The 24,291-nt window shown below is 40.0% G+C and overlaps 2 protein-coding genes, 1 long non-coding RNA gene and 2 other non-coding genes across 11 annotated transcripts in view; 2 read left to right on the top strand and 3 right to left on the bottom strand.

Moving 5' to 3' along the window:
- SS18 (SS18 subunit of BAF chromatin remodeling complex) overlaps positions 1-1,520 on the bottom strand; it is a 76,991-nt gene extending 75,471 nt beyond the window's left edge. Inside the window, exon 1 of one of the 7 annotated variants that reach the window (XM_060120746.1) lies at positions 1,438-1,520. Coding sequence is in view for 5 of the 7 variants with exons in the window: in XM_060120752.1 (XP_059976735.1) it covers positions 841-909 (69 nt within the window). In the remaining 2 variants the exon portion in view is untranslated. Of the gene's footprint in view, positions 1-159; positions 219-840; positions 1,076-1,437 lie in introns of those variants that run through there. The other 6 variants (XM_060120752.1, XM_060120753.1, XM_060120748.1 and 3 more) reach the window with 6 other exon arrangements.
- The window catches only part of PSMA8 (proteasome 20S subunit alpha 8), a 43,302-nt gene continuing 19,098 nt past the window's right edge, over positions 88-24,291 (top strand). Inside the window, exons 1-2 of the mRNA XM_060120754.1 lie at positions 88-217; positions 12,114-12,560. Coding sequence (XP_059976737.1) covers positions 12,459-12,560 — 102 coding nt within the window. The 5' untranslated portion in view covers positions 88-217; positions 12,114-12,458. The remainder of the gene's footprint in view (positions 218-12,113; positions 12,561-24,291) is intronic.
- Positions 9,832-24,291, bottom strand: part of LOC132503890 (uncharacterized) — a 53,885-nt gene continuing 39,425 nt past the window's right edge. Inside the window, exons 2-3 of the long non-coding RNA XR_009534659.1 lie at positions 11,114-11,179; positions 9,832-9,898 (exon numbers count right to left, since the gene is read on the bottom strand). This is a non-coding gene — a long non-coding RNA (uncharacterized LOC132503890). The remainder of the gene's footprint in view (positions 9,899-11,113; positions 11,180-24,291) is intronic.
- On the top strand, positions 19,441-19,542 carry LOC132504596 (U6 spliceosomal RNA). Its single transcript, XR_009534981.1, has one exon. It is a non-coding gene; the product is annotated as a U6 spliceosomal RNA (small nuclear RNA).
- TRNAW-CCA (transfer RNA tryptophan (anticodon CCA)) lies at positions 22,063-22,135 on the bottom strand. The gene has a single exon. It is a non-coding gene; the product is annotated as a tRNA-Trp (tRNA).

Here is a 24,291-nt window from a genome sequence, read left to right as displayed (position 1 = left end):
GGGTAGAGAATAAAGAACCTTTGTGTCCCCAACTGGCAAGTAACAGCAACGACAGCACAGCTCCCTGTGTATTTATCACTACTTCTGCAATTGGTCACGAGAATCAGACTGTCTCCACTACTCGACTGTAAGCTCCGTGAAGGCAAGGACCATGCTCACCACTGCAGCCTCGGCGCCTGCTGTAGGCGATCAATGAGTATTCGCTACAGCTGTAGAGGTAAGGGGTGCATCCGGAAGGGAGGAGGGACTCCGAGAGAACCCCGAAATCCAGAGGGTTCTCCCTCGCCCGCCCCTGAGCCTCGACTAAGGTTCCCTGCCGGGTCCCCCAAGTTCTGGTGAGAGCTCCCCAACTCGGCCGGAGTTTGCAGCTCTGCGCGGGGAGACAGCAACGCTCCGGCTTCCCCTCGGGCCCCCGGCGACCCTAGGTGAGGTCTGCACAGAGCCGCCTCGGCGCGCGGGGCGGGGCGACGCCAAAGTAACTCCGGAGCGACGCGCGGGGGGCGCGGGCCGCGGAAAACAGCCCTTCCTCGCGCGGCCGCCACCGCCGGGTGCACGCGCCCCGCCGCGCGAACGCCGCCCCATCCCTAGAGAAATCAGGCGCCAGTTGCTTGGGCTTTTGTGCCTGTAGGAAGGAGCCCAAACGCGCGCGGGACTCCTCGAGAGAACTGGTTCGCCCCCTTCCACCACCCACTCGGGCGCAGCCCGCGGCTCGGGTTCCCACACCCACCCGCCTCCCAGCAGGCCCGCCTCCGCCCCCAGCCCGGCCGACTCCCGGCCCGGCCCCCGGGTCCCTCCCAAACGCGGGCAGGGCCTGGCATCTCCGACCCCACGCGGTTTCACCTTCTGAATCGCAGCGGGAGTGATCTCCCCCTTGCCGCGCTGCCTCGGGGCCGCGAACGCCACGGACATGTTGCCGCCGTCACCACTATCGACAAGTCCCAAACGCTCCGGGTGAACGGCAAACTGGGGGAAAGACGCCGGTCTCTCGGGCCGAACCACGTCGAGAGCGCGGGGAGGGGGGATGCTCCAGCGCCCGACGGGCAGCCGGCCGGCCCAGCCTGGACGGGGAACTCTGGCCCGTACTAGTCCAGTTTCTGCGCGGTACTTTGGAACCACAGCCCCAGCAGAACTTCCCTGCTCTTGATCGCCCTCCCGTTCCTCCACCTTTCCTTCCGCGCCACCCCCCGGCCCCCTGCGCTTGTGGTAGGGCCGCGCCCCAGCCCTCCCTCCGTTTCAGCGATTCAGGAAATGGTCCCGCCGCCGCGGGAGAGGGAGCGGCTAGGGCAGCCCCTGTCACAGGAAATGCGAGCGCCCGAGCCGGCCCGCCCCTTTCGCGCGGGGCCGCTTTCCTCCCGCTCCGCGTGCTGCAGCGTCCCTCAGCCTCCGTTTCGGCGCTCTGCTGTAGACCGCGTTTAGTTTTTCCAACTTCATCCTTACCCCCTCCGGGGAAGAAGTGGCCTCCCCGAGCTGTCCGGGTACCCCGGAGATGGGAGGAGGGAGGTCAGGACCCGTGAGTTCGTGCCAACCCGTGGGGCATCTGCCAAGATGAGGCAGAGTTGGGAGGACGAGGGGAACGCGGATTCGCTGGTTTGAATGGCTCAGCTACGCCCCCAGTGCGCACCTCCGAGTCCACGGTCTCGCGCGCACACACAGTCGTTCTTAACAATTGGAAAGTAAGCGCGACGCAAAATCGGGAAACGAAGGCTGTGTCCTGCACTCGGGGGCAGTCGGCCAAGTTGGCTGGAAAGGCCACAGTTGAAGAGTTCGCCTCTTAGGATAAACCCTTGTCAGAAATGTGGGTCGATTTCATCTGACTTGCATCTTCGGAATTAACTTTTGAAATAGGGCACCCTTGCTCTTTTCTTTTGCAATATTTAGTGGCTTGTAAATTAGGCCCAAGCTACCAGGCTTCCAATCAGTGTGAGGCAAAAAGCCATAGCTTTCAAATTTTGTAAGGGACATGGGCAAATGTGTGTAATGTGTTGGTGTGGGGTTTACTACCGTGGTGTAAATTTAGACTTTCATGTAACACAAAGGAAAAGTTTCAAAGTGTTACCCAACATTAATGAGGCTCAAAAATCAATCCCTTAGTTTATGTATAAACTATATCGGAAAAAATAAAGGAAATTTTCATATTTTAAAATTTATGTTTCAAATAAATGCTCTTCACAAAAAGGTCATGAGTTTCATTCATTCAGCAAATTTGGGTGCATTTTATGTGCTAGGCTTTATGCTAGGCACCTAGGATACAGCTGTGATAGAGTTGAGAGACCAGAAACAAGTAAACAAATATGTATGTATGTAAAGCACTAACAGGGACTTCCTTGGTGGTCCAGTAGTGAGGATTCTGCCCTTCCACTGCAAGGGGCACGGGTTCTATTCCTGGTTGGGGAAATAAGATCCCACATGCCACAGCTAAAAAAAAAATTAAAGTACTAAGAAAGACTAGCAAACAGGGAACTGAGAGAGAGTGACAGAGGCACTCATGTGGGTTAGGGTGGGAAGTCCCCTCGGTTATATTTAAACTGAGGCCTAAAGGATGAAAAGGCTCAAGCCATCCTAAGAATAAAAGTAAGATGATTTGTACTCCTACAAATAGGAGTTACTCTTAGGAATTTAATTGTCTTTCACTACCCTAAGCCTTGACAAAAATACTCTGGTATATTTGGACATAATGTAACACATCAATTTAGAAAACCTATACCTATTGAATTCAGAACAGAAACGAAATCCATCACTAAGTCTTTCAAGATGAAAGCCTGGCTGCCATCATCTTGTCTTGATGTTTACACAAACGTGCCTTAGTAGTTAAAAACAATATTTCAGTAGGAGAAATGAAAAATACTCTTACTGCTTCAGTTCTGTCTGCTAGGCAGATAGCACAGAAATTTTAGAAGAACGACATGAACCAGTAGGAACACTGTCTGAATTACTATATCCCAGAAAAAAAAAAAATGTGCCAAGGGGACTCCTATTCCAAGGAGGTACCCAGAGATGGGTACATTTTTTGTCTAAATTACAGTTTCCCAACAGCAGGAAAGGAAATCAACAGAATGGGTAAGAGATCTGCTTAAGGTGTTTATTCCTTCAGAGTAGCATGCTAGAGTCTAGGGCACCCCGAGCCTCTAGGCATGGACCACAGTTTTCTCTGATACCATGTGTGCCATAAAAATACCAGTATTTTCTATGTGTCCATCACATGAAAGCAGAGGGGTAGCACTGGTGTAAAGATCCATCCAAAAATACAAATGATCTCCCCAAGAGGAGACACTTTTTTTTTTTTTTGAGAAGACACTTTTTAAAAGGGACTTTATCTTACTCTTAAGCATCCACTGTAAACCAATCAATCAGCTTGACCTGGAAAAGTGGAAAATTCAGAAAGTGAATAGAACGTTCCTTATGGAACGTTGTAGCCTGGAGGAACTTTCTTAGAATTTTGGAGTCTTTGTACCTGTAAAACGCCCTGAGTTAGAAAAAAGATAGAAGCATCTAGTAAATCCTGTCTCACTTCACCATTAAGAGAGAGGAATCCCGAGGTACAGATTGAGTGGTATCAGAGCTGGAAAGAAAAGAATAGAGTCCCCAGCATTTAGTTAAGGAGAAAACAGAGAATGAATACGAGCAGTTGGCCCAAGTTTGAGAAATGACTCTGGGAACTTAAAAATGAGCTACCGAGGCAACCATCTCCCCAACCAGAAAAATCAGTCCCATTATTTAAATTGTTCTTGGATTGAGACATCTGAAAAAGGAATTGAGATCACATAATGAAGATGTGAAAGGTTTTTTAGAATATACAATAGCTCAGAGTAAATAAAATAATCTGGATGAACAATTAAGTGTTGATTATTCACACTAATGAATGTAGTACAAACCAAAAAAAGGTAATAAGGAAATTATCCATGCTTGATTTTCAAATATGCTTCAATTTTTTATTTGTTTTACATGAATCTGAATTCCTTAAATGTATTTCACTGAAGTGATAGCTTGAAGTGCTGTAGGAATATGCTCAATATTTAGTGAAACTATATAATCATGGCATTAAAATTACCTCAATCCACAGAAGAAATCATGAATTTGCAGATAATTGAGATTACTTTCGTACAAACATTTCTTTAATACTTATTGTTTTATAATTAGTAGAATCTCTGTACTATCAAATTAGCTGATATTTTAAGCCCCAGTGCTGCCATAAATTCTTATAATACATTGGGAAGGCACAGACCAAGCCTGTCTGCTTGTAATTGGGCTCAGAGCAAAACCCCTCAGGTCATATCTTTCAAAATATTTCTCTGCTTACTGTCACCATGGCATTTGATGAGTCATTTTGAGTTGTGGCTTCCACAGATTTCAAGACTATAAGGTGAAGAGCATACATCTATATATATAATCACTATTCTAGGCAAGAACAAATCACCTTTCCCAATTCTTCATAAAAGACTTTATTTTCAATACTCCAGAAGATTTCATTCAAAGTAGACTATAACTTAGGCCTCTTTGGCACATTTCCATTTCTTCTTATAGTATCAAATATTTAATGAATTAAGAAGGAGCTGAATCAATTATATTTGGGGATTTAATGTTATAAGAAAGTATTGCTTCAAAAAACTTAGTTTCTATGGGAAGCTCTATGCAATCGTAACTCACTGTGATGGATGCCCAAGTTTGGAGTTCCCAGTTCGTCCACCTGTGGTATGATACTGGACAGGGCATTTCTGTATCTCATTCACGTTTCTAAAAAACAGCCGCCCTATTTAAAAGGCTATTAGAAATAATAAATTGTTTAATCATTTAGTTAGCATTTATTATGCACAGCCACTGTGCTAAGTGATAGTCTTACCTTAGATTCTTTAAGACTGTGTCAATTTTAACAGGTAAAATATGCAGAAACACGTGATATTGTAAATTACTAAACAAGGATAAGATTTGTACTTAATAATCTAATAAGAAGAGAAATACATACTTCAAGGCTAGAAATGGTCCAAAATACTTGGTAGTCTATCCTTGAGATAGTTTCTGGCAATAATTTAGAGATCATATGATTTTTTTTTTCCTGTTTAACATGTTTCCTGACCTTGTGCATGATGTGCAGTTACTTTACCTTTAGTAAAAGAATATAACTGTTGAACTACTTCACAATTTATAGGATTTATAATTTCCCTATGAATTCATAGCGACTTTCCCTATGAATGGGTATGATAGGCACAATAATTTCATCCTCACAAAGATGACTACTTCCCAGTCTTCAGAACCTGTGAATATGATAGGTTACATGGCAACATGGAATTAAGTTTCCAGATGGAATTAAAGTGGTTTACCAGCTGACCTTAAAATACAAAGATTAACCTGAATTATTTGAGTGAGCCCAGTGTAATCACAGATATCTCTAAAAGGAGAACAGTGAGGCTGAAGAGTCGTAATCAGAGAGATGGCACCTTGAGAAAGAATTGACTGGACATTGCTGGCTTTGAAGATAGAAGGGGTTCATAAGCCAAGGAATGTGGGTGACCTCGAGATGCTGGAAAAGGCAAGGAAGCAGATTCTCCCCTAGAGCCTCCAGAAGTAACAAAACCCTGCCGACACCTTAATTATAGCCCAGTGAGACCCTTTTGGACATCTGACCTCTAAAACTGTAAAGTAATAAATTTGTGTTGTTTTAAGCTTTACGTTTGTGGTAATTTGTTCAAGTAGCAATAGGAAACTAATACAATGTTTATACCCCATCTAACATTGATGGTTGAATTATGCAATGTGCACTAAAATATTGATGTTATTCAATACGTTACAAACTACTGTCCTAATTATATACTAAGCTAACTTATCAATCACATTTATTGTATATTTTCTATAAAAGAAAAATAATAGCATAATATTATAGTGCAGTCCTGTAGACACCATGATTTCAGCCTTCTGGCCTCCAGAATTGTGACAGAATAAATTTCTGTTTTAAGCCACCAGGTTTGTGGGAATTTATGATGGCAGCTATAGGAAACTAATACAGATGCCAAGGTAATTCAATAGAGAAAAGATTGTTTTGAAACAACAATCCATGTTTCATCCATGTTTTTAAAAATGAACTTTGACCTTTTCCTCACATAGACACAAAAGTTAACTTGAAAGAGATTGTGGACCTAAACGTAAAAAATAAAACTATAAAACTTCTGAAACAAAAAATTGGAGAAAATCTTCATGACCTTAGGTTAAATATTTCTTAGACATAACCAAAAGCAAGAAGCATAAGAGAAAGATTGATAAATTGGATTTCAATAAAATTTAAAAATCTGCTCTTCAAAGGATTATAAGAAAATGTAAAGGCAAGTTATACTCCATGAGAAAATGTATGAAAACAAAGAACCTGTATCTAGAATATTTAAAGAACCCTTACAACTCAGTAAGAAGACAAACAACCCTATTAACAAAAATGGACAAAAGATTTAAAGACTTCACAGTAACGAAGTGGCCAATACATACATGCAGGTTTATTATGGGTTTTCTAAGCTGAATTTCTTTCATTTATCCTGCTTGTTGTTAATAGTTTTTCCTGAATCTGTTGCTTGATTCTTTTGTCAGTTTTGAAAATTTCTAACCAAACTATCTTTATGTGTTTCTGCCCTATTTTTCTATCTGCTATTGTTCTGGTACTGAAACTATACAAACATTAGGCTTTTCAGTATATCCAAAACGTTTTAAATTCCTTTTCAGTGTTCTCTATCCTTTTACCTCTCTCTGCTTTGATATGGAGGGGTTTTTTTCTTTTTTCAGTGCATCCATTAGTTTTTATTTTATATTACTTTTTTTTACATCTTTATTCATTAGTTTTTATTTTTAATCATTCTTACTAGTAATTCACAGAGAAAACTTTGAATTTCCAAGATATGGAGATTTTATATACATATAAAACTATCTTCTAGTTCTCCACTTCTCTCTTCAACTATATCTACGCTGATTTTAAATCCATTTATTGAACTCAATCTCAATTAATGTAGTTAGTTTTCATTTCTACAATTTCCAATATGTGCCTTATTGATAGTTCTAGTCCCTGCTGAAAATCTTGATCTTGTCTTTAACCCCTTGAATATAATTATCTTATTTGTTTTAAAAATCTGCATCTGATAACTCCATTATCTAGATGCTATATTGTCTGCTGTTTCTCTTGTCCTTTGGTCACACCATTTTTTGTGTGTGCCCGGTTATTTTTGATTTAGTACATGATATTGCAAATGAGAAAGTGTAGTAATTATTTGAGCTTCTACATGAGCTTATCTTCCTCTACAAAGGATTTACTTTTGCTTCTGGCAGGTAGCTAATCATCTAGGGGCACTAGCAATGCTTTATCCCAGTGCTTCCCAACTTTTTGGCCTTAGGAACACTTTACCCTCTTAAAAATTACTGAAGATCTCAAAGAGCTTTTGTTTATGTGGGTTATATCTATCAATATTGATCGTATAAGAAACTAAAACATTTTACTTATTAATTCATTTAAAATAGTAAACTCATTACATATTGATATGTATGTTTTATATATTTCTATTAAAAAAACTATATTTTCCCAAATTGGGAAAATTAGTGAGAAGAATGAGATTGTAAATCTCATTCATGTCTGGCTTAATAAAATATAGTTGTATTCCTATATCTCTTTCTACATGCAAACTGTTGCAATATGTTATTTTGGTTGAAATACAGGGAAAAAACTCACAAAGATATGTAATAGAAAATAGAGGAGTATTTTTTATAGCCTTTTTAAATCACTGCACATCAATCATTCAGTGAATTTCAATCATTGGGTCTCCTTTGATACTAGTCCAGTGCTCAAAAGGTGATAGTTTCTTAAAGTTGGTTGAAACACAATTTAGAATCCTATGAGTGAACTTTGATTATTACATTAAAATCCATTGGTCTACAGCAATTTGAACGTCTTTTTTTTTTTAAAAATAAATTTTATTTATTTATTTATTTATGGCTGTTGGGTCTTTGTTGGTGTGCGCAGGCTTTCTCTAGTTGTGGCAAGCGCGGGCTACTCGTCATTGCAGTGCGCGGGCTTCTCCTTTCAGTGGCTTCTCTTGTTGAGGAGCGTGGGCTCTAGGCACGTGGGCTTCAGTAGTTGCGGTACATGGGCTCAGTAGTTGTGGCTCACGGGCTCTAGAGCACAGGCTCAGTAGTTGTGGTGCTGGGGCTTAGTTACTCCACGGCATGTGGGATCTTCCTGGACCAGGGTTCAAGCCTGTATCCTCTGCATTGGCAGGCAGATTCTTAACCACTGTGCCACCAGGAAAGTCCCGGTAAAGTTTTTAATTTTTAAAAAATTTATTTTATTTACTTATTTTGGGCTGTGTTGGGTCTTCGCTTCTGCACACAGGCTTTCTCTAGCTGTGGCGAGCAGCAGCTACTCTTTCGTTGAGGTGCGCAGGCTTCTCATCGTGGTGGCTTCTCTTGTTGCAGAGCACGGGCTCTAGGTGCGCAGGCTTCAGTAGTTGTGGCACGCGGGCTCAATTGTTGTGGCTCGTGGGCTCTAGAGCACAGGCTTAGTAGTTGTGGCACACAGGCTTAGTTGCTCTGCGCCATGTGGGATCCTCCCGGACCAGGGATCGAACCCGTGTCCCCTGCATTGGCAGGCGGATCCTTAACCAGTGCGCCACCAGGGAAGTCCCAGTAAAGTTTTTAATTATGGGAAAGTTGTCAAGTTCATGGTGATGTATACAAGTCTTCCAAAATTCTAATTTTTGCTTATAAGCTTGAATTTTATCTTTTGAAACACATACTGTTGTTTTTTTGAAATGACAGGCTAATTTTGTTCATTTTCAAGAAATGCCTGCCCAAATTATAACTCTGAATAACCACAGTGTGTCAGTCATTCTTTCAAGTATAAATGGTGTTCAACAAGAAAGGGGGCTGGTTCGGTTAGCAACTCAAATATTTTAAAAAGTGCTTTTTCTCAAGCTAACTATCTTACTTTGGAGGCAGCAGAGGTGCTTTATGAGTACTGCCCATTATGTCATTCTGAATATTAAAAAGACAGGTACTCAAGAGACAAGATTTAATAAAATTACTAATTTACTGCTTATTCAATGATACCCTAAAATGAAATTGGCATTTTTTTCCATAGGTGCTTAGTGGTAAAAAATACAGTGTTTACTAGCACAGTTTGGTACTACTGCCTTGATTTATTCTAAGGCTCTAGCAGTTTTACCCATTTCTTTTGCACTGTGAATGTAAATATCCACACCGTGAAAGGGCAAATACTGTTTTAGTGTTTTCACTATAGGCTTGACATTGTGAATCCCTTGAAAGTTTTCTGGGTACCTCCAAGATCTCTGAACCACAGTCTGAGAAACACTGCTTTATTCCAATCATGGATTGAGATGATTCAAAGCTCAACGTAGGTCCCTGTGAGAACAGGTCTATTTTTGTTTCACTCTTACTTCGGGGCTGTGGCCCCCTGAGTCCCAAACAAAAGCCTAGGTGTTTTTCATGACCTCTATACCCTGACAGACTTTGAACTCCAGTTTTTGTTTATCAAAGGTCTCCTTCTCACCTAGTGAGTGCTTTGGAAATAGGCAAATACCTCCAAGGGAAGATGCTGGGCTTACTCTCTACGAGTTTTCCTTCTCTTCTGAATCTTGGCACCACAAACCCTAGTTGGAGTCAGCATACATAATTTAAAAAAAATACTTTGTTCAATATTTCTAATTGTTCTCAATAGGATATTTGGCTCAAACCATCAAGGCTGTCATTGCTGGAAGCCTCTAAGCATTAAACTTTCTCAATGTTGTTTTTATTGTTTAAGTATAAACTATGCTTGCTGTAAAATTTTTTAAATAATACAGTTATACATATGAAGTTTAGAACAGTAACTTCTCTTTCCTTACCATGTCTCCCCATTCTCCTTCCAATCCCTGGCCTCCTGCAAAGAAAACCACTTTTGTCAAATTGGTGTATGTTCTTTCACTCTTTTTTGTCTGTATACTTACAAATGTATATTTATACATATATACATATTAAAAATATATAAATGGGTTCATGCTACATTTTTTTACTTTCCTAATTTCTCTCTTACAGAATAATCTTAACTTTTTAGTTAACTCAATGATTAGTAACAATAGTTAACATTTTTCAAGTGCTTATCTGTGTCAGGCACTGCCCTATGTGCACTAACACATTATTTGCTCTTCACAACAAGATTATGAAGTAAGTATTATTACCCTTGTTTTACAGATCAGGAAACTAGTTTTGTTTTGTTTTGTGTTTTTTGCGGTACGCGGGCCTCTCACTGTTGTGGCCTCTCCTGTTGCGGAGCACAGGCTCCAGACGCGCAGCCTCAGCGGCCATTGGCTCACAGGCCCAGCCGCTCCGCGGCATGTGGGATCTTCCCGGAACGGGGCACGAACCCGTGTCCCCTGCATCGGCAGGCGGACTCTCAACCACTGAGCCACCAGGGAAGCCCAGGAAACTAGTTTTTTGTGAAGTGAAATATACCTGCCTAAAGCCACAGTGTTAAGCTGCAGTGTCAATGTGAATCACAAATGTGTCAATTAATCCTTGTCAACATTTTAATGCTATCATATTTGTGAAATAAATGCTAAAATACATCATAACACTTTCAAAATGTCTTTCAATCAAAGCTATATACATATTTTCTACCAACGTCAATTTCCTCATTCTCATATTGTACTATAGTCAATAAAATGTAACATACTGGGTAAACTAAGTGAAGGGTACAGGAGACCATTCTGTATTATCATTGTAACTTCCTGTGAATCTACAATTATCTTAAAATAAAAAGTTACATACTGTATGATTTTATTTATATAAAATTTTTGAAATGACAAAATTACAGAGATGAAGAACAGATTCGTGGTTTCCAGGGTTGGGGGAGGGAAGTAGGATGGGTATGACTGTAAGTGAACAGCACAAGGGACCTTTGTGGTCCCTTGTGGTCATGGAACAGTTCTGTATTTGATTGTGGTAGTGCGTATACCAATCTACAGATGATAAATTACATAGAACTATGCACACATACACAAATGAGTACATGTAAAACTGGTAAAAGCTGAATAAGTTTGCACCAATGTCATTTTCCTGGTTTTGATATTGTACTATAGTTATGTTAAAATATTACCATTGGGGGAAGCTGGGTGAAAGGTACAGGGGACCTCTCTGCACGATTTTTGAAATTTCTTGTGATCTATAATCATGTAAAAAGAAAAAGAAAAAATCATATTATTCAACAAGGACACCAAGACAGTTTTTAAATAACAGCTTCTTGCAAATGTTGGTTTACCATAACATTGTAAATTTCAGAAACTCTTGAAACATTAGAGTGAATTGGTTTGGTTAGGAATTTTTTTCTTTTTTAGTAAAACCAGACTTTTCAAGAGTTTCTAATATTAAAGAAAAAGATGGGCATACAAATTGCTTTTAGTAGTCAACTAAAACTCTGAATTAAGTATTTGGAATTGAGGGTATGGAGTTCTCCTCTTTTGTGGGTACCCTTTTTTCTTTTTTTAGTTAAGGTTGGTTTCACCAAGCTTAAGATCCTTCCCGATGGAAAACAACAAACATGGAAAGTAATAACAATACTTAAACTTACCTGGCTATTACTATCCACTAGGTACCATTTTAAGTTATTTATACCTATAAATACATTAAACCTCAGACGAACACTTTTCTACCAGTTTTTAAATATTCCCATTTTATTGATGAGGACAAAGAGCCAAGAGTTGTTTCACAGATAGTAATGTTGTACCAGATTATACAGACTTTATAGAACAGTTAAATTTGCAGATATCTTTCAAGTTAGCATAATTTGGGCTTTTAGAAAATTTCTTTGGTTAAAATAGTATTACCTTAATTCCTATCATTAACATTACTTTGATGGACTATTTGCTCATTTGCTCTATTTTGATCACAAGGCAGAAATGGACGAAAGAAATGAAAAGAGAGAAAGAGCGCGAGCAAGTGCAAGGACAAATGGAAATTCGAAAATTATAACTTCTTTGGGTTAAAATAATGTAAGATAACCAAGGATGGAGGGGAAGAGAAAGAGAGAGAAGGACATTTCAGAATTTGAATCAAAAAATAAGAGGTTGAAAATTAACTTACCACTGGTTCTCTAATAGGTTTGTGAAAACAAAAATACCTGATCTTTGAAGTTCTCACTATTAAGCCCTAATCTTTGAGGGTCATTTTAATAACCCCACTCCTGGAGCAACACCAGCGTGGGAAAATTGGGACACACGCGCCAGGCACTAAGGATAGCGGAGGAACACAGTCGACTCGCACGCACAGGCTCGAACCAGCGGAAGGCCAGGAGGACCCCTGAGCAGTCCCCGTGATCACTTCCGATGGCGTCTTGAGCATGCGCAAGCACTTCCGGGTAGCATGTGGCCGCAGGTGCGACTCCTCTGACCCCTCGACTGAGGCAGTGTGGGACTCACAGCGGATATTGCGGTAGCCCTGCGCCAATGGCGTCTCAGTATGACCGGGCAATTACTGTCTTCTCCCCGGACGGACACCTACTCCAAGTGGAATATGCCCAGGAAGCGGTAAAGAAAGGATCCACCGTGGTGAGCGAGCAACTCTTCTTCACTACCCTTCTCTGCCCTCAGGCCTTCCTTACCCCGCTGCCCCAGCGCATCACTCAGTGTAGGGGGACAAGAAAAGAATCTCCCACATGTGAAAATTGCCTCCTTCCTTTATTAAGGGAGATGCTGTTCTGAAATGTGGGATGGAAGCCGTGGAGTTAAAAGTTGGTAGATTTCATAGGTTTCCGTTGTGCAACTGCCTTTAACAGTCGCTGTAAACGTTTAACTAGGTGTGTGTGTGTGTGTGTGTGTGTGTGTGTGTGTGTGTGTGTGTGTGTGTGTGTGTGTGTGTGTGTGTGTGTGTGTGTTGTAGCCTTGACTGTAGAAGAGATATTAATGCTGTGTCTGACTTGTAAAGAAAGAAAAGACTTCTTTCAGCCTGTAACAGCCTGCCTGAATGCACACTGTCCACTAACTCAGGATTTGGCAGACACATAGAAAAGTAATAATTACAGTAAAAATCAAACATGGCCATCCCTGAAATGTGGCTTAAATCGATGTAAAATTAAATCTTTGTTGAGGGAATGGTTGAAAATGCTAATCTACTCCAACACTTTCACCTTTTAAAAATAATTGTCCAAAAATTTACTCCTGAATATTTAGCAGCCTTCTAGAGGTTTTAAGCCCAAGAATCTCCGCTCTTTTGCCATTTCCACTTCTTTTGGTTTGGTTTTTAAATAATACTGGAATTCCTTGAGAGATTATACCCTCCTTTAAATTGATATATCCACATTTCTGAAAAACTTTAAAACATTCAGGGCAGCAGTAATGCTCCTGCCAAGTTTTAATTATATTTAATAATCTTGGTGGTTTATAAAAATTTAAAAGGACAAAAGTGCCCTGGTGACCAAAGATATATTACCCCAAATCGTCCAGATCCTAGCCTTTGAATTCAGGAGGATCCAATTTTTTTAAATCTTTCAAATTTCATGAGCATGTTTGTTGTGTATCTTGGAAATTGAGACACTAGCTATGACAATACGCAGTGCATTTCTAAGTCTAGTAGTATCTGTATTTTCTCTCACTTTCCATACCAACTTAGTTATGAAAATAAGTAATTCACTTTTATCATAAATCTATCAAATGTAAAGTGGTAAAAAAAAAACACTATAAAGAATCTTACCATTTTTTGAAGTATTTTTCTATTTAATTGGGCCCTCTAGTTTTACTTCTGTTTTGTAAGTAATTCTTTTGGAATTGTAAATTTAAGAAAAGCCTGATGTAGCTTAAACCAAAAGGGTACCATTTTGATAAAAACAAAAATTATATAATCCCCAGCATGCCATGAAGCATATGGTTAGAAAATAATGCCCGAGTTTAAGAACCTAAAATAAAGGGAGTAATGGGAGAAGACTGAGGTGTAATAAGAAACCGCATTGGCTATTTAAAATGTTTTAAGAATGCTCTAGAACTGATTGATGGTTCCTTTGTAATGAACTGTAAGAGGGTAAGGATATAAAAATACCTATAGTGGGCATTTTTAAAGACACATTGGAAGGATGAGACAGTTTTATCTCAGGATTCTGAAATTATAATTTGCATCTTTGTATGGAGTTATTCATTGTGTTTCCTTGAGGGCACTATGACCTTTCACGTGGGGTAAAGTTTACAATGGTACTTGTTTATTAAAATATGGCACAAAATATTCTGTCTATAAATGACAGTTGATATGATGAATTATAAATAAGCTGAGGTTGGCCAGTTGTGACCAGTATGTAGATATGATATTATTTGGTAATACAAAAAGTTATATGGGCCACAATTAGAGTCCTTGGGTTCTGCTTCTTTCTTTTTTTTTTTTTTTTGGCGGTACGCGGGCCTCTCACCGCTGTGGCCCCTCCCGCTGCGGAGCATAGGCTCCAGACGCACAGGCTCAGCAGCCATGGCTCACGGGCCCAGCCGCTCCGCGGCACGTGGGATCCTCCCGGACCGGGGCACGAACCCACGCCCCGTGCATCGGCAGGCGGACCCCCAACCACTGCACCACCAGGGAAGCCCAAGTTCCCTTTTATATAAATGAAAAATATGTTTGAATAACATTTCGAAGAGGTAATACTTCCTTTTTAGGGAAGAAAAAGATGAATCCTTCACAATATTCCCATGAAAAGGTTAAGGTTTATTATCCTTCCTCATTCTGTCCTTTCCCTGACCCCAAACTGTTATTAGCTCCACATTTCCTACTTTATCAAATCTCAGCTCCACAGTCTGGCCATGAAAATCTCACATGATCCACATCCACGCTCTTTAATTAAGGAAGCAGTTTCATGGTTTTACCAATATATGCTTCTGCCTTGTAGGTGGGGAGAGTGAAAAACACCTCTCTGTCACTCTCCATCTTACTTATCCTCTAAGAGTCTCTGCACATTTCTTTCCTTTGTGGCCCTGTCTCTGATCCAGTCTAGTTATCATGGATCTCTTTCTTCTTCTGAATTTATCATCTGTACCACAGAGCAGTGTAGAGTATTTACTATTTAGCCTCATATTCTCTTTAACTTCAGGTATTCTTAATAGTCTTCTCACACCAACTGGATAGTAAGATCTTTGAGAATCTAGATGGTGTAATTCCTTTTGTGCTTCTACTGCAAGATATATAGTGGATGAACTGACGAAGTAACCTACCATTTAAGTAATACCTATTTTATACCATGTATTTCATGTACATTATCTAACATTAAGAACAGTATTTAATCCTCTTTTTAATGTATGTGGAAACCATGATTCGGATGCTTCCATAGCTTGGTGAAGGTACCCAACTAGAAAGTGATAGAGTCCGTATTCTCATTTAAGTTTTTCTAGTTCCAAAGCCTCTGCTCTTTGCATTGCACCATGCAATTTATTTCATAAATTTTGTATATTACTTATCTGTCGACATCATGAGTGTGGAAGATAGATATATATCATGTAAAGCAATTCTCTAAGCTTCAGGGGTTTTTGTTTGTTTGTTTTGTTTTTTTTAATGTTGAGCCTTCTTTTATTTATTTTTATTTTTGGCTGTGTTGGGTCTTCGTTTCTGTGCAAGGCCTTTCTCCAGTTGTGGCAAGCGGGGGCCACTCTTCATCGCGGTGTGCAGGCCTTTCACTGTCGTGGCCTCTTTTGTTGCAGAGCACAGGCTCCAGATGCGCAGGCTCAGTAGTTGTGGCTCACAGGCCTAGTTGCTCCGTGGCATGTGGGATCTTCCCAGACCAGGGCTCGAACCCATGTCCCCTGCATTAGCAGGCAGATTCTCAACCACTGCGCCACCAGGGAAGCCCAGGGGTTTTTTAAATAGTAAAATAGGCCTCGAAATAGTGCCTGCTTCATAGTGTTTATGTGATAAATGAATGAAGCAATTATACATGTTCAGCATCTTGCGCAGTGTCTGGTTCACAGCAAGTACTTCATAAATGGTAGGTATTATTCTTTACTATCCCTTTGTTTTCTCCTTTTCCTTCAATTGGGTCTGTATTTCTTCCAGCACTTTCATTTATTATTTCAAGACATTTTTGTTGAACACTTACATCTGCCAAATGTGGTGCTAGGTCCTAGGATTTCACAGTGGACAAAATAGACTCAGTCAGTGGCCTCAGAGAGCTTACTCTCTAGCAGGAACGTTAGATGACTATGAGTAGATAGTCCTAACAAGGCCTATCTGAGTATTATAATGAGAGAATATGAGGTATTGTGGGAATTCTAGGTGTTAGGTCCCCATGAAGATGTATGTAATATTTAAGTAGACACCTGAAAGATGAAAGTTAGCCAGGTGAAAAAGTGGAAGGGGAAAGAGAAGAGTATTTTAGACAAAAGAAATAGCGTATGGGAAGACCAAGAAGGAAAATATGACTATGGTTCACAAACTGGAAGGCATTCAGGATTGCTGAAGCAGTGGAAAAATGGGAAGAGATGAAGCTAGATACAGGAGCCAGATCACGGAATACTTTTAAAGGAATAAGAAGCCTTGAAGGCTTTTGATGTGACTATTGCTGTTCTGTCTTTCTAATAACAGACTGCATTTTTCCCACCAAAGAGGTACTAACATGACCCGAGCAGAATCATTCATAGTTTCTGTCCTCCTGTGATGAGCAAGTGACAGAAATCTGGCAAATAAGTCCATCCTCGGGGCTTTTCTAGCTAGAGATAGTGGCAGCTTTTTTCCTCTGGGAGAACTGTTGGGATATGAGTCCAAGGTTGCTGGTGGCCATCTTTTTTTCTGTACAGATAAAGCCTCTCTGCATCAAGAGAGCAGGAAGGCTGATATGCAGAAGTAAATATTATAGTCCCTAGATCCTTTTGCCCCTAATCCATCTCTGTGTTGTCTTGGTTCGCCTAGTGAGAAATGTTCCCTCCTAATACAGGTTTTAAGTAGAGGAATGCCACATTCAGATTTTCTTTTCTTTTTTCTTCATATTTTTATTTTTCAAAGACTTCTCAGACTGCATCGTGGTCAGTGGATTAGTGAAATCAAGACTGGAAGCAGGGAGACCACATGGGAGTCTATGGAAGTAGTCTAGATGAAAGATGATAATAGTTCTCACTAAGGTTGGGCCCAAAATGGAAATAAGGCAGATTCCGGAGAAACTTAAGCAGCATAGTTGATACATTTGATGATTATTTGGATGGTGCTGGGGGTGGGGGAAGGAGAAGAGGAGGTACTGAAGAGGGAGGAGTTAGAGAGGTGCCTCCATTTCTGGATTTAGCCTCTTAGCATATGGCACTGCCATTTTTTTAGGGACTATGAAGCACTAAGTATGAGGAGAAGATAACTGAGGTTTGGACTTTTTGAGATTGAGATGCTTATAGAATCTGTAGTAGGCAGCCTCTAAAATGGCCTCTAATGATCCCCACCTTCTGGTGTTCATGCCCTTAAGTAACCCTCTCCCCTGGATGTTGGCTGAACCTAGTGACTTGCTTCTAAGGAATGGGATAGGCAAAACTGATGGAACATCACTTCAGATATTACGTTACAGATGGTGACTTGCGTCTTGTTCATCCTCACTCACTCTCTCATTTGTTTACTCTGGTGGAACACAGTTGGCATGTTGTGATTTGTCATTTGGAGGGTACTATGTAGCAAGGAACTGAGGGAAGCTTCTGTTAAAAGCCCAGTATGGAGCAAAACCCAGTATGGAACTGAGGTCCTTAGTCCAACAATCCACAAGGAACTGAATCTTGTTAACAACCATACGAGTGAACTTGTAAATGGATTCTCCTCCATGAACCTTGAGATGAGTGCAGTCCTGAGGGACAACTTGGTTGCAGCTTTGTGAGAGACCCTGAGCCAGAGAACTTGGCTAAACTATTTCCAGATTCCTGATCCACAGAGACAGTGAGGCAGCTGAATATACACATTTGGAACTCAGGATATTGATCTGGGCTGGAGATAGTTATTGGTATTTTGAAGTGTATCCTTTCCTCTCCCTTACTTAAAACCTATGTTGGGACTTCCCTGGTGGTGCAGTGGTTGAGAGTCCGCCTGCCAATGCAGGGGACGCGGGTTCGTGCCCCGGTCCGGAAAGATCCCACATGCCGCAGAGCGGCTGGGCCCGTGAGCCATGGCCGCTGAGCCTGCGCGTCCGGAGCCTGTGCTCCGCAATGGGAGAGGCCACAACAGTAAGAGGCCCGCGTACCGCAAAAACAAAAACAAAGACAAAAAAAACCTATGTTGAAGGTCAAGTAAATGAGTATTCTTGAGAACTCTTCTAAACTAGAGAAGACAAAATTTAGACTATAGACTATGTAGACTGGGGTAGACTGCAACCTTAAGGGACCTTAATGACCCTATGTGTAGTCTACCTTGGCAAAACACTGGGAGGAGTGGGGTAGAAAGCAGGTTACTATAAGCTAAGAGTTGATGACAGTATTTGGCCTTGAAGTTGAGAGAGAGAGGCAGAATTGAAATGAAGTGGTCTTTAAGATTTTGTTTAAGATAAGAGAGACTTCAACAAACATTTAAATGTTGGTGAGAAAAAGCCTGGAGAGAATGTTGAGGTTGATTTGTTTTAACTTCAAAAGGTTATTTAAATGGCATCGTACAATATGAAACCTTTTGGAATTTGGTTTCTTCCCTTGAGATTCATCCAAGTTGTTGCATATTATTGCAAGTAGTGTTCCATGGTATGGATGTACCACAGTGTTTAACTATTCATGTGTTGGAGAACATTTGAGTTGTTTCCAGTTTGGAGCTGTTATGGATAAAGCTGCATTCATAGCAGGCTTTTGTATGAACGTAAGTTTTTATTTCTCTGATATAAATCTCCCAAGTGTACAATTATTAGATTGTATGGTAATTGCATGTTTTATAAGAAGCTGCCAAACTGTTTCCCCGAGTGGCTGTGCCATTTTACATTCCTACCAGCAATATGCTAGTGATCCAGTTTCTACACATCCTTGTCAGCATTTGGTGTTGCTGTTTTTCATTTTAGCCATTCTGATAAGTGTGTAGTGATACCTAAGTGTGGTTTTAATTAAATTAGCCATTAATGGCTAATAATGTTGAACATATTTTCATGTGCTTATTTGCCATCTGTATACCTTCTTCAGTGAAATGTCTTTCATGTCTTTTGTCCATTTTCTAACTAGACTGTTTAGTTTTTTTACTGTTGAGTTTTGACAGTTCTTTATATATTCTAGATTCTGGTACTTTGTCAGTTAAGTGGTTTGCAAATATTTTCTCTCACTCTGTACCTTGTCTTTTCATCCTCTTCACATGGACATCCACAGAGCAAAAGTTTGTAATTTTAATGAGGCCAAATTTATAATTTTTTTCCTTTTTATGGTTCATGCTTTTGGTGTCAAGTAGAAGAACTCTTTGCCTAGATCCCCAAATTTTTCTCCTTTTTTTTTTAAGAGTTTATAGTTTTACATTTGATTCTATGATCCATATTAAGTGCTCACTTTGGCAGCACATATACTAAAATTGGAACGATACAGAGATTAGTGTGGCCCCTGCTCAAGGATGACATGCAAATTCATAGCATTCCATATTTTTCTAACAAAAATTAAATACAAAGAAAAATATTAAAAGCAACAAGGGAAAAGCAACAAATAATATACAAGGGAATCCCCATAAGGTTACAGCAGAAACTCTGCAGGCCAGAAGGGAGTGGCATGATATATTTAAAGTGATGAACAGGAAAAACCTGCAATGAATAATATTCTGCCCAGCAAGGCTGTCATTCAGATTCGATAGAGAAATTAAAAGCTTTACAGACAAGCAAAAGCTAAGAGAATTCAGCACCACCAGACCAGCTTTACAACAAATACTAAAGGAACTTCTCTAGTAGGGAAACACAAGGGAAGAGAACAAAAGAGGAAGGGAAGAAAAAAGACCTACAAAAACAAGCCCAAAACAATTAAGAAAATGGCAGTAGGAACATACATATCGATGATTACCTTAAATGTAAATGGATTCAATGCTCCAACCAAAAGACATAGACTGGCTGAATGGATACAAAAACAAGACCCGTATATATGCTGTCTACAACAGACCCATTTCAGACCTAGGGACACATACAGACTGAAAGTGAGGGGATGGAAAAATGATTTGCATTTCCATGCAAATGCAATTCAAAACAAAGCTGGAGTAGCAATACTCATATCAGACAAAATAAACTTTAAAATAAAGACTGTTACAAGAGACAAGGAAGGACACTACATAATGATCAAGGGATCAATCTAAGAAGAAGTTATAACAATTGTAAATGTATATGTGCACCCAACATAGGAGCACCTCAATATATAAGGCAAATGCTAACAGCCATAAAAGGGGAAACACAATAACAGTGGGAGACTTTAACACCCCACTTATGCCAATGTGTAGATCATCCAGACAGAAAACTAATAAGGAAACACAAGCATTAAATGGCACATTAGACCAGATAGATTTAATTGATATGTATAGGACATTCCATCCAAAAACTGCAGAATACACTTTCTTCTCAAGTGCACATGGAACATTCTCCAGGATAGATCACATCTTGGGTCACAAATCAAGCCTTGATAAATTTAAGAAAATTGAAATCATGTCAAGCATCTTTTCCAACCACAATGCTCTGAGATTAGAAATCAATTACAGAAAAAAAACTGTAAAAACCACACACACATGGAGGCTAAACAATGTTACTAGAGAACCAATGGATCACTGAAGAAATCAAAGAGGAAATCCAAAAATCCCTAGAGATAAATGACAATGAAAACCTATGGGATGCAGCAAAAGCAGTTCTAAGAGGGAAGTTTATAGCAATACAATCCTACCTCAAGAAACAAGAAAAATATCAAATAAACAACCTAACCTTACACCTAAAGCAACTAGAGAAGAAAAAACAAAACCCAAATTAGTAGAAGGAAAGAAATCATAAAGATCAGAGCAGAAATAAATGAAATAGAAATGAAGGAAACTATAGCAAAGATCAATGAAACTAAAAGCTGGTTCTTTGAGAAGATAAACAAAATTGATAAACCTTTAGCCAGACTCAACAAGAAAAAAAGGGAGAGGACTCAAATTATTAAAATTAGCAATGAAAAAGGAGAAGTTAAAATGGATACCACAGAAATACAAAGGCTCATAAGAGACTGCTACAAGCAACTATACACCATTAAAATGGACAATCTAGAAGAAATTCTTAGAAGGTACAACATTCCAAGAATGAACCAGGAAGAAATAGAAAATATGAACAGACAAATTACAAGTACTGAAATTGAAACTATGATTAAAAATCTTCCAACAAACAAAAGTTCAGGACGTGATGGCTTCACAGGCGAATTTTTTTTTTAATAAATTTATTTATTTAGTTTTGTTGGGCTGTGTTTATTTGCCTGTGTTGGGTCTTTGTTGCTGCGTGTGGGCTTTTCTCTAGTTGTGGTGAGTAGGGGCTACTCTTTGTTATGGTGCGTGGACTTCTCATTGCAGTGGCTTCTCTTGTTGCGGAGCATGGGCTTTAGGTGCAAGGGCTTCAGTTTTTGTGATGTGTGGGCTCAGTAGTTGTGGGCTCTTGAGCTCTAGAGTGCAGACTTAGTAGTTGTGGTGTATGGGCTTAGTTGTTCCACAGCATGTGGGATCTTCCCGGACCAGAGCTCAAACCCATGTACCCTGCATTGGCAGGCAGATTCTTAACCACTGCACCACCAGGGAAGTCCCCAGACAAATTCTATGATCCATATTGAGTTAATTTTTTTATATGGTGTGAGGCTGAAGTTGAAATTCATTTTTCAATGAAGTATTTTAAAATAAATCCCAGATATTATGATATTTCCCCTGTAAATATTTCAGTATTTATCTCGATTAAAAAGGATGTTTTTTATTTTTATTTATTTATTTTAATATGTATTTATTTACTTTGGCTGTGCTGGGTCTTAGTTGCAGCACAGGGGATCTTTGTTGCAGCATGCAGGATCTTTAGTTGCGGCATGTGGACTCCTTAGTAGCGGCACGCAGACTTCTTAGTTGTGGCATGCGAACTCTTCATTGTGGCATGCGAACTCTTTGTTGTGGCACACATGCAGGATCTAGTTCCCCAGCCAGGGATCGAACCTAGGCCCCCTGCATTGGGAGCATGGAGTCCTACCCACTGGACCACCAGGGAAGTCCCAAAAAAGATGTTTTTTTAAAACCATGATCACTCCCAATGAAATTAACAAAAATTCTTAATATTTTGTAATAGTCTACATTCTAATTTTCCTTATTGCTTACAAAATATCTTTTTATAGCTCTTTTGTTTGAGTCTGAATCTAAAATCCATGCATTGCAGTAAGCTGTTAGGTATCTCTTTTATTCTTGAACAGCATCCCCCTTTATTTTCATGCCTTGGACTTTTTTTTTTTTTTGTGGTACACGGGCCTCTCACTGTTGTGGCCTCTCCCGTTGCGGAGCACAGGCTCCAGACATGCAGGCTCAGCAGCCATGGCTCACAGGCCTAGCTGCTCCGCGGCATGTGGGATCTTCCCGGACCGGGGCACGAACCCGTGTCCCCTGCATTGGCAGGCGGACTCTCAACCACTGCACCACCAGGGAAGCCCGCCTTGGACTTTTTGAAGAGACTTGATTAATTGTTCAGTAGTATCCCCCATCTAGATTTGCCTGATTATTTTTTTGGCCCTCATAGATTTAACGATTTGGAGAGCTAAGTATAATGAATAAATAATTATAAATGTGTTGATTGCATGAAAAGACAGGTTGTTTAGAGAATAATACAGAAGGACTCCTTGAGGTGAGATTTAAATTGAGACCTGAAATAAGAGGAGAAGCATTCCAGACAGTGGGAATACCACATGTGAAGGCTCAGAGGAGGGAAACAGAATTGTGTTTGAGAACTCTTGAAAGAAGGTAGTGTAGCTGGTGCTTGGTTAACAACCGTTACATACTATTGTAGAAGTAGGCAGGGGTCAGATCATGCCCAGCTCTATTGGCAAGACTAAGGAGTTTGAAAAAAGTTTCTAAGGGCAGCGGAAGGATATTCAACTGGAGAGTAATCTGACCTTGTTGATGTTTTTAAATGCTCATGCTGGCTGGTTTGTGGAGACTAGATGGGGGTACAGTGAAGGGTAAGGCTGGAAGAAGGAAGGTGGGGAACAAGAGAAGAAACTGGAAAACCTATTAGGATATGCAGTAGTATGTAGTCCAGGCAAGAAATGATGGTTGCTTTTACTAGAGTGGTGATAGGAAGAAGTGGATAGCTTTTGCAGGTAAAATGGACAGAAACTTGGTGATTGATTGGAAATGGATAGTGTGGAAGAAGGAATTATAAAGGATGTCAACCAGATTTTTGGCTTGAACAGTTGAATGGACGGTGATTCATATTCTGAGACGAACCTGGCTGCTGATTTGTGATACTTTTAACAAGCTTTGAAATAGTTTTCACAAATAATCTTCTTCCTGCTTTTCTAGTGTTATTTTTAATTTAGGTATGGATGTTGAATTTTATCACAGCTTTGTAGTTTTATCGTTTACTTTTTATTTTTACTATTTGATTGTTTTAGTTTGTACTATTTCAGTTGCCGGTATCAGAAATTCAAATCAAACTAATTTAAGCAAAAAAAATAAATCTATTGAGTCAAGTATCCAAAGGGAACAGCGGTAAACCTTGCTTTCAGGTTCAACTATATGGCTGCTAGGGTATCAAACGATGTCAGCAGAACTGGTGTGTCTCTTCCTCCCTTTCTCTCCTTCTCTCTCCCCTTCTGTCTCTTGCTTCCTCTCCCTGTTACTTTCACCCTCAGACATAACATCTCTACGTGGTGGCTCCCAGAGAGCCCTAGGCTTCAGGCTGCCAGCTCTAGGTACAGCAGAAGGAATTATCTTATCTTCCAAACACTTCCAGTAAAACTTTAAGGATTTATCATTTGGCTAGGCTGGGTTACATTATAGCCCCACCTAAAGACTCAGTATCTTTTCAAGAACAATTGAAGTTCTGTTCTTATCAGAAGGCCAAAAATAACAGATCTCCACTTACCCAGTGTAACATTTATATTAAAAGATTTACTTTTATTGATGTTCCTAAAACTCCTGGAATGAACCATACTATTTATGGTATATTGTTATTTTTCTGTACCTCTAGATTCTATTTATGAATATCATTTTGAATGGGCATCAGGTTTCCTAAGTGAAAATCATTAGTACTTTTTGCCAGATTTTAACATTGTTACGTAGCTTTCCCTAAAAGCATTAGGGGGACTTCCCTGGTGGCACAGTGGTTAAGAATCCACCTGACAATGCAGGGAACACGGGTTCGATCCCTGGTCC

This window comes from Lagenorhynchus albirostris, chromosome 14 (assembly GCF_949774975.1).
Source record: "Lagenorhynchus albirostris chromosome 14, mLagAlb1.1, whole genome shotgun sequence".
Lineage (NCBI taxonomy): Eukaryota > Metazoa > Chordata > Mammalia > Artiodactyla > Delphinidae > Lagenorhynchus > Lagenorhynchus albirostris.
The sequence above is the reverse complement of the archived record's forward strand: the minus strand, read 5'-3'. Positions and strand labels throughout refer to the sequence as shown.